The 10,665-nt window shown below is 30.5% G+C and overlaps 1 protein-coding gene across 3 annotated transcripts; it reads right to left on the reverse strand.

The window, feature by feature from the left end:
- Positions 1-275: 275 nt before the first annotated feature.
- Positions 276-2,604, reverse strand: LOC107633429 (uncharacterized). Of its 3 annotated transcripts, none has more exons than XM_016337084.3 (2): positions 2,335-2,604; positions 276-2,179 (listed from the first exon to the last, which is right to left on the reverse strand). In XM_016337084.3, exon 2 carries the CDS (start codon positions 1,960-1,962, stop codon positions 652-654), a length of 1,311 nt encoding a protein of 436 aa, XP_016192570.1. In that variant the 5' UTR covers positions 1,963-2,179; positions 2,335-2,604; the 3' UTR covers positions 276-651. The 3 variants fall into 3 exon arrangements, with proteins under 3 accessions (XP_016192570.1, XP_020964495.1, XP_088356910.1); XM_021108836.2 differs by having other exon boundaries at positions 276-2,062; positions 2,335-2,533; XM_088500784.1 differs by having other exon boundaries at positions 276-2,584.
- Between the last annotated feature and the right edge of the window lie 8,061 nt (positions 2,605-10,665).

The following is a 10,665-nucleotide window of genomic DNA, read 5'->3' on the forward strand; positions in this document are numbered from 1 at the left end:
TTTTTTAAAATTGTGGAAAGTACACAAATCGGACCCTAAAATTTTTTAATTTTTTTAACACAAATCGGACGGTCCGATTTGTGTACCTCTAGGTTCTCTAATTAAACGGTTCCACATTTGAAAATAACAACCCAACAATCCACATCTTAAAAAAACACTATTACCACTCCAATATTAAAAATAAAAAGTTCTGATAGTTTCAACTAAACACAAGCCAATATGTCTGCAAAACCAGTCATAAACTCATAATCAGAAATTGATAATTGAGTTCTCAATTGTGTTGTGAATTGTGATCCACTTATAACCGGTTCTATTTCACTTTTATTCCTCTGCTTTCCTCTTTTCTCATTAGAAAGCACAAAACATGAGAAGTGTAACAACATGAATGAAGTATCAATTAAACAAGAGGAAAAACAATTTCAAATATTTACATAAGAAGACATCAAATACTTGAAACACTAAAGTACCTGACATTATTTGACCCAAAAAGAAAGGAAGGTTCAACATTACCATGCTTCCCAATGAAACTAACTTCAAATTGATGAAGGATTGAATTTGAAGAGATATTACCCACATGAAAACTTCAATGAAGTACCAACCATGCTTGACATTGAATTGATAAAGATCATATACACCATGAGGCCATCTTCATCATCTTTTCAGGCGTCTAGATAGGTACCCATCAAGGTCAAAATAGCACTTTTTCTCTACAGTGCCAACATTATCTGCAGCACCAGCATTTTCAGCAGTACAGGATAAGCTATGCCTTCTAGAATTATCTTTACTTTCAATGCAACTAGTGTCTAGACTTTTGTTGCACAATTTTTTATAGAATTCTAAAACCTTAGGGTCCATTCTAATCATTGAAGATTTAAAACCAGATAAGTGAAGACCTGCCAAGGTTTTAACACGAGAAAGCGCGGTATAAACCATTCCAACACCAAATGATCCTGACAAATCGATGGAAACCTTTTCAAGAGTCATTCCTTGGCACTTGTGGATGGTCTGAGCCCATGCTAGTCTAAGTGGTATCTGCCACCTCTTAGCAACAACCTCGTCTCCTTCCATTATACTCCACTCTGCCGGTTTGATTGTCAAAACCTTCCCTGAATCAAATTTAACAATTGGGAGACCGTTATCAAATCCCACAACCGTACCAGTTGCTCCATTCACTAATCCTTTCCGAACATCCAAATTCTTGATCAGCATCACTCTGGAACCTTCACAAAGCTCGAGCTGATCGGGTGCTATCCCTTGATTCAGAAGCTTCTTCCAAGTATCCTTGCCAGTATCAACAGCTGGGTAAACAGTTACATCCTTTTGCAAGCTTTTAAGCATCTTTTCATTCACTTCCATCACTTTTTTCTTTAATGGGAAGAGCTTCACCACAGAGGAATCACACACTCTCTCTGAGTAACACTTCTCCAGAAGTGACAAGTCCAAGCTATCAATCTCCCCCTTCCTCATACGCTGAAGCAACTCGATGAACTGCGGATCAGACTGCCTGAAAACCTTAGTGAGCTCCTTCTGCAAATGAAAGGATTCATCCCAACATCTCGCTTCGAAAGCATATTTAACAGGCTTAGAAGAATCATTAGGAATAGGGGGCAACTGGCAGAAGTCCCCAACCACAACCATCTGAATTCCACCCCACATTTCATCCACGCCACGCACCTTTCTCGCGACATATTCGAGGCCATCAAATAGCTCACCATCCACCATGCTACACTCATCTACAACCAAAGCATTAGCCTTTTGCCACCTCCTAACAGCCCTGTTATCCGCCAAAATCGATTCAAACAACTTCTTAGGATCATGATAAAAGGGGCCGCGGATTCCACCAAATGAATGCAAAGTTTGTCCCTTTAGAGCAACTGCAGCAACCCCAGTTGAAGCTGTGATAAAAACCTTAGATGGGGTGTGCATCTTCTTCAGCCTCTTGATAACCTCAATGACAAGCATGGTCTTGCCAGTGCCAGCAGAACCAGTGATGAACACTGATTTGCCTTGTTCTATAGCAGACAACACACTCTTTTGCTCCTCAGTCCATTGAATCTTAGACCTGCGTATTTGTCTTTTCGTCACTGTTGTTGTCTCTGCTTTGTACTTATTATTAATGTAGGTTTTCTGTTCTGAGAAACCCTTTGTGCTGAAGGTTCTATATCCAGAAAGAGCAACCCTAAGGGTGAAAAAATTCATCTTTCTGCTGTTTCTCACATACCCATCTAGGTTATAGCTAAAAATTCAAGGGAATACAATGCAGATAGAGATAACATACAATTTTCATAGTGAATAAAGGGAAATTAATAATTATAAGGATTTATGGTTGCTTACTGGAATGGTTTTCTCAAGAGAAGATCAATTGCTTTGTGGAACAGGATCAGAAACCTTGGGAACAAGAGGTTAGTATCTTGATCAGAGTTCAGTGTTGATTAATGATTACAGAAGCACTGGTGCAGAGAGTATATAGTAGCCAATTGTGAAAGAGAGGAAGTTTTTGGAAATGGAAGAGTGGAAGAAAACGGTGAACACCATCTTTTAACTGCTCGTCCTTAACCGCTATTTAGTTGGAGTGATGCATTCTCTCTTCAATAAATAAGTCTTAATTCTCTCTCTAGTCTCTTCAATTTTGACGGAAATTGTTTCACTGGGATGGGGGATGGAGACCGTGTTTTTTTATTGAGCTACGGAGCCAATGAAATATTTGTATAATGTGTATATTGGACTATATAAGTTATAAAATGAATATCACCTATAATATCTAGAATAACTATGCATAATATCTAAAATAATCATGCGGGTACTAGGGATATTAAACATCTCATATTATAAAATCACTTATGATACCATGTCATGATACCACTCATCTCAAAAGCTTACATTGAAAGAAAAAGGTAACACTAATAGTTATATTTCTAATACTCCTTAAACCTCAATTATACACATTATACAAATATTCTATTTGTTCCCTATACTTTCTCTTTTTTATTTCTGCTAAACGACCTTCATATTTTGAAAAAAAAATAAAAAAGTCAAAAAAAAAAAAAGAAATATACTTAAAATTTTAAGAAAGTCTAGGGGTCAGTAATTTTTGTATTTTGTAGCCAGCACTTAACCATAAAAAAAAGTGAGTGATCTCCCACCATTAAATGTAATTTTACACCATTAAAAATACTATTGATGGCAAATTGATGGTTACAAAACATAAAAATTGCTAACCCCCTAACACTCCTCTAAAAATTTTATGTTTTAGTACTATATCAATTTTTTTTTCATATTGGATTAACACTAGTGTTTTTTAGAATTATGAACTGTGGTATTTTTTTTAAATATAGAACAATTTAATATAAGAAGTAGAAATTGAACCGTCTAATTTTTTAGATGTATAGAAGTTAGACCATTTAATTTTTTAGTACAAAAATCAAACCTTTTAACTTTTGTATTCAGACCCTCCAATTTATGTTTAAAATGTTAAAAATATTTGAAGTACACAAATTAAAGGATCTAATTTGTGATCGGTGAATTTCAAAAATTAAAAGAAAAATTATAACAAAAAAATCAGACCCTCCAATTTTACATTAAAAAATTTTTATAAATTATATACAAAATAATTGGATGGTCCGATTACTTATTCTCATACCCAATAAAAAATACATACAAAGCCAACATTGTTGAATTGCACAAAGACTTTATTCATAATAAAAAAATTTAGCCAAAATTTTTTGAGTAAATTTTTTTTTTTTTTTAATTTAGACAATTCGAAAAAAATGACAATTCATTCGAATCCTTCTACGAGAATATTCGGCGATAAGCGACGTAAAATGCATAATCTAACATTCATCTATCTTACATGAATGATAACTATTTGATTTAGGCATTGTTTATACAGTCATCAAAATGACATTACAAAAAGATGATAACTATTTGATTGAGACATCGTATTAATGATTATGCAGAACTAAACATTCTCAATAAAATGGTTATCATTCACGTAAGATTAATGAAGATTGAATTATATAAGTTACATCACATGAAAGTATTTTTTTTTATTTTTTTGTCAAAAATTCTCAAAAAAAAAATCATGTGTCTAAAGATAGGATAAATGGTAAATTGTCATGTTTCAATGGTTACAGTATGAGAGTTCTCTAAATTGAAAATAGATCGAGGCTAAGAAGGTTTAACTCAAATTTTATGCCTAGTTTTGAGCTAATTAGCTTTTTTTTTTGTCAAGAGCTACTTATCTAGTTTATGTAGCAACAAAAACCCATGTTAAAGAATAAAACATGGTAGCTTTGGGTTGGGCTTGGTCCAATAACCCAAGGCCCATAAGGATGGTAGATAAGTAGGAGTAATATTTCGATCATTTGGGCCTTGTGTACAGAAATTTTGCTACCATAAATTTGTTGCCTCAATGCATTGTGCTACTATGTCCAAAAACAAAAATGCATTATGCTATTGAACAGTTTATGAAGCCATTGAATTGTTCAACCAAAAAAACAAATGTCACCAATTTTTTTATCGTTTGGAAATTAATTCTAAATTCTATGTCATAATTAAATGGCCTTCAAATAAAGTTGTAACAAACCCTCAAATGGCATCAAGTCACAAAAAGTCTGAACGTCTTGGGGATTTTCTCATATGTAAACCCGCAGAAGAATCAAATATATATGCTTTAAAATCTTTCAAATTCTTATTACATACCAGTGCATTAATAAACACTAACGTAGTTATGCTAAAATCAAAACATCGTGTCATGAGTTATAGCTCAAATTAAATGGTATAATCTCTTCATACTTATCTAAAAAATTGCGGGTTTAAGTCTCTCTATCTTTGATTAAAAAAAAATCGTAAATTTAATTCTTAGAGTTAAGAAAATACCTTTTTTATAACTATATATGATAAAAGATATTTTTTAAAAAATTTATACATCAACACTTTCTAATATTTTTATTTTAGTTTAATTACTTTGTTATTCCTTATAATTTCACTAAATTTATAATTAGATTTTTATATTACTTTTTTTAATTGATTTTTGATATTATTTTTAATTTTGTAATTAGATTATTATTTATGTAAAAAAAATATTAGAATTAACAGAATATTTTTCTTTGTAAATTGAATATACTCACAATTAATAACCTAATTAGATCTTTGATTATATATCTTTTAAGAAAAATATTTCGTTAATTTTAATATTTTTTATACAAAAAAAACTTAATTACAAAATAAAAATAATATATATAAAAACTAACCCAATTAAAAAAATATAAAAATTTAATTATAAAATTAATAAAACTATAAAAACTAACAAAATAACTTAACTTTTCATTATTTATAGTACAGAAAAATAGATATAAATAACAGGTGTTAGGTAGTGACTATATCATATTAATTATTAAAACATACACATCCTACTACTATATTAGCATATTTATATATGCCCATGAAGTAGTCAACTATATAGTTGAGGACTTGAGGGCACCCTCTACTTGAATTAGGGGTGTCAAAAATCTTCGGGAGATAGGGATTTTCGTGGGAACCGTTTCGAATGGGACTCCATTGGTGGAGATTTTTTTTTTTTTTTTGGATGGAGATGGAGAGCGAAATTCTCCCGAGACATGCGCGGAACCCAAGCGGAGATCCTCGTCCCATCCCCGATAATTCTCCAAATTTTTGAACTTACTTAATAATTCTTATTTTATTTTTAATATAGAGGTTCTTTTAATAATTTCACTCGTTGAAAAACCCTAATCCTATTGTTCAAAATTTTATTTTATAGACTATGATTTGCTATGTTATATTTCTAGACTTATAATCATGGATAAGATATGTTTGTGTGTTTCTATTAATATTTTGTAGTTTATTTTTTAATTTTTTTGATATTTTTTATTATAATTTCCATATGAATGTTAAACATAAGTAGATGGGAAATGGAGCCCCGCAAAAAAATGTGGAGAACGCAAAGAATGAAAATGGGGACAATTATTTTCCATAGCAAAAAACAGGGCGAAGACGGGGATTAATTTTAAAAGCGGAGACAGAGAGCAGGAGTCATCCCCCGCGCCCGCTCCGCCCCGTCGACATCCTAAGTTGAACCCAAACAAATTGATTTTTAGTTATATTATTGCATTGTTTTTCCCTTACCTTGTAAAGGGAGTTATATATATAGTAGTATCAAACTGAATTTTTTCACGTATAATCAAGCTATGAAGGACATATATACATAAAAGAAGACACTATCATTCAGCATAATAACTCGCATGTAAAGTGACCAAAAAAAAGAGTTCATTATTTCTCATGTAGGCAGGTAGGTACATAAAGTAAAACAGTGACACTAACTGAACCTAATTAACAAACAAATGAACACAACAGTAGTGTGGCTAATAGTACAATAAGTTGCAAGGTAATGTTACTACTAAGTAGAGCAGGCATGAGTCTACGGCCTATTTAATTAGACTAATGCTATGGTGGGATGCCATTAAATTTTTTAGATTAAATAATTACTCTATTAGTATTTATAATTTTATTTTATTTTTTAACCAATTTTTTATATATTAAAAATTTGTAATAGATTTTTATATGAATTTTAAATTTATAATTATATTTTTGTTATTCTAAAAATATTTAATTTAATGAAATATGTTGAGATATATTTATTAGTGATGTGAGATAAATAAAAAAATATTCATAAAATTTACTGTTAGAAAGAAACTATTTATAAATTTAAAATCAGTATAGAGATCGAATTTATTTATAAATTTTAGTAAAACTATAAAAATTAATAAAATAATTTAATTTTAATACACTTTTAATATAAAATAAATTTACACATATATTTAATTACATAATATTAGGTCAATAAAAATATTTATCTTACAAATATTTTACCTTTTTATATTGATCGTGCGCGTGAATAATCATCCAAATTATTAAACCCTTTATAATATATTATTGAAGATCAAATTAATAAATGTTGCTTCTCTTCTTGCTTGTATATATAGGTGTCATCAATTCATTTAATTTAACATTATATTGTTAGTAGAGTTTGTTGATTTGTTTATTACATCTTTTAATGGTTGTGTATGTGTTGCATTATATTAATATTGTGAGTGTGAGTATGTGATGAAGAGAGTGAAGAAAGACAGAAAGAAACAGCTAAAGAGATCATATCATCAATAGTTGAGATGAATAGGGAAGAAAGGAATAGTGAACTCAAACTAACTCTATATATATATATATATATAGGAAAGTTATCAGGTATACTCAGGAATATTAGTATTTCAGTTGTTTTAACCGTTAATTTTAATTAATATATATTATATATTTTTTGTATAATTCAGATCAACGGTTAAAACAACTGCAACACCAATATTCTCGATAGACCTGATAACCTTCCATATATATATATATATACATGGAAATATTTTAAATGCACCGAAAGTATCGGTGCTCCAGTTATTTTAACCGTTGATCTGAATTATAAAAAATATATATAATATATATTAATTGAAATCAACGGTTAAAATAACTGATGCACTGATACTCCTCGGTGCACTTGAAATGTTACATATATATATATATATAGCTTTTCACCATTTTGGGAGATGAATATACAAGCACATCCTTTTCCTACTCATTTGTTACTTTAAATTAGCAGCTTTTTTTTTTCATATATATCATGACCATTATACTACTCTTCCACTATCCTCTTGAAATTATAGAATAACATGTTCTTTGTATTACATTATTATATTATTATAAGCCTATTTTATGTATCTTTTTTGTGTGACTATTTTATGTATTTTTTAGTACACATAAAATAATAAACACACTTTTAGGCAACTCAAATTATAGATTAATTTCGGATAAAAATAAATTTTGAAACTCACATTAAATATATTCTAAAATTATACAAATATTTCTTAAATTTTATACTCAATATGAGAAGAAAGATATATATTAGGGTTTAATAATTCAAACACCAATCATGATATTTATATTTGTATAAAATACACAACAAAATTATTTCATATGTTAATTATGTGTATAATTGGACTTATTATATAATAATAATGCATGAAAAAAGTAAATTAATAATTCATCCTCCAATTTCTAAGAAAATACCAACACAGTATATATGCATATATAAAAGGAGAAATTCGTTTATACCAAATAACCAAGTATAATTCTTATTGATTAACATACAAACACCATCAAATAATCTTATTATCATAATCTTATTTTTAATATGTTGCATCAAATTCAATTCTCGATCTCTTTTGTGTTTTGTTTATCTTGATAGATTATTATTATTATTATTAGGTTTAATTACTCTGCTGGTCCTATAATTTCGCAAAATTTTCAATTAGGTCTCTGTACTTTTTTTTCTTTTAATTGAGTCCTTATACTAAATTTTTTTTTAATTGGGTCTCTATACTTTTTTTTCCTTTTATTTAGGTTCCTATATACCAATTCTTTTTTTTTTAGTTAAGTCCCTATAAAATTAAGCCAATTACTATTAAGAGGGGCTTAATTGAAAAAAAATTAGTGCAGTGACCCAATTAAAAAGAAAAAAAAGTATAGAGACCTAATTGAAAATTTCACGAAACTATAGAAATCAACAGAGTAATTAAATTTTATTATTATTATTATTATTATTATTATTATTATAAGCATAGTATACAATGACTGAAGTTACTAACACCATTGAATTTTTTAATGCTCTTCCAAAAAAAGAATCTAAGGGCAGAAACGTTTAATCACCAAGCATCAATTCTTTCCATGTTAGAGATCTAAAAAAGCATCCTTGGAACTTGAAGGGGGGTAAGGGTTGGCAATTCATGTTCTCACGCCCATACATCATTCATGAAGCATCAAATTATTCACTGGGAAAAGACTGAAAAGGGTTTCAATCGTTTTCAATGGAGTAAAAACTATAATATAATAATAATTCACTAAAACATTTTTTATTACTTATAATTGGCCTTTATTAATTAAAGGGTAATTACCCAAATCAATTTTTAAAGATTTTAAAAACCGACATTTTCGTCCCAAAGTTAATTAATACACAGATCAATTCTAACGTTTTTCTCTATCAGACCTTTATTATTATCAAGGTTCTGAAAATCGAACCGATCATTGAACCGTTCTAACTACTGATGGTTTACTGGTTTTCAGGTTCAACCGGTTCGACCGTGATTAAACTGAAAAAACCGTTTTATAATGAAATAATAAATAAAATATACATAAACATACTAAAACTATATGATCTTATCAATTTACAAACTCAAAATTTTTTAAACTCTCTTAAAATATATGTTTCCAAGCAATTTTGTCATCATCATCTTCAGCTTTACATTCATCACTCAATTAAAAAATCCACAATCCTAATCCTCTATGATTTCTTTTGGAAAAATAAAATTCCATTCAAGAAGAAAACCATAGCTGTAAGTAATTGAGAATATTTGTGAGACTCAACACAAAGACACAGAACAAGTATACAGATAGAGCAGTACCAAACAATCTAATTCTCAATTCCATGAATCATAAACAAAAGGGTGTCTAAATATCCACAGAATCAATCAAATTTAGCATTAAAAAGTATCAGAAACCAAATTTTGCAGTTAAAGAATGAAGTAAAAGACATTAGAAATGAGAGTGGCTTGAACCACTGTCTTCTGCATAAGAGAAATATACTACCATCATCAACAGCACTCCCAAGACCTCAAACAACAACATCATCTTCATGATTTCCTTGCTCTAAATCAATAACATGGGACATACGCTGTTTGTTAATGTTTTGAAAGCATCAATTTGGTTTAAAATTAAAACACAGCAACAAATAATCACTCTAAACTCTGAAATCAATAAATCTATCAACAAAAATTCAAAAACAGTATACTCGTAAATTAAAAAACAGCAGCAGCAGAGTAACAAACCCATTTTAGCAATAATTTCGACAACACAAAATCAATTTCTTTTATTGATTTCACATTCAGAAAATCACTAATCAGTTTCAAAACAGACACAACAGAGCAATAACAATACAATCCAATACAGTTTCGGTGTTCATCATGTTGAATCACAGTTTAGTTTCAGTAATCACTAATCAATAATCACAGTACAGTTTAGCTCCCTCCAATCAGTTGAATCTTGAATCAGTTCACAGTTTCACAATACACAGTTCAAAGAAAAATAAAACAGGGAGAGTGGGAGACAGCGAAGGCACCTTCAAGGCTTCAACAGAACATGCAACAGGAAGAGTGAGAGTGAGGCAGTGGGAGACAGCGAAGGCACCTTCTCAGTTCGCGACGGCTGCTGTGGTGGCTCGACCCGTGTGAGAGTGAGGCGTTCTCACTTCTCAGTTTTCGAACGGCTCTGCGGTGGCTCGACCCGTGTGACGGTGTGACAGTGACTGAGTGAGGCGTTGAAACTTGGAAGCAGCTCAGTGAAGCCTGCTCGATGAATGAGAACTGAGAAGCACTGAAGGAGTGAAGGCTGAAGCAAATAAGGGAAGGCAATTAGGGATCTCAGGATTTTGGACATTTAAGGATTCAACAACTAAAAACGGTTTTGTTGCCATCCAAAAAACCGCCCGGATCACGATTCGGTTTGACCGATCGGTTACTGGCCAGTTCGCCGGTTCAATTTCGGTTTTTAGATTTG

The sequence above is a fragment of the Arachis ipaensis genome, chromosome B1 (genome assembly GCF_059453495.1).
Source record: "Arachis ipaensis isolate K30076 ecotype BB chromosome B1, ASM5945349v1, whole genome shotgun sequence".
Taxonomy (NCBI): Eukaryota; Viridiplantae; Streptophyta; class Magnoliopsida; order Fabales; family Fabaceae; genus Arachis; species Arachis ipaensis.

Coding starts and splice junctions, on each gene's coding strand:
- LOC107633429 (XM_088500784.1), bottom strand. CDS start 2,199: ATGAATTTTTTCACCCTTAGGGTTGCTCTTTCTGGATATAGAACCTTC.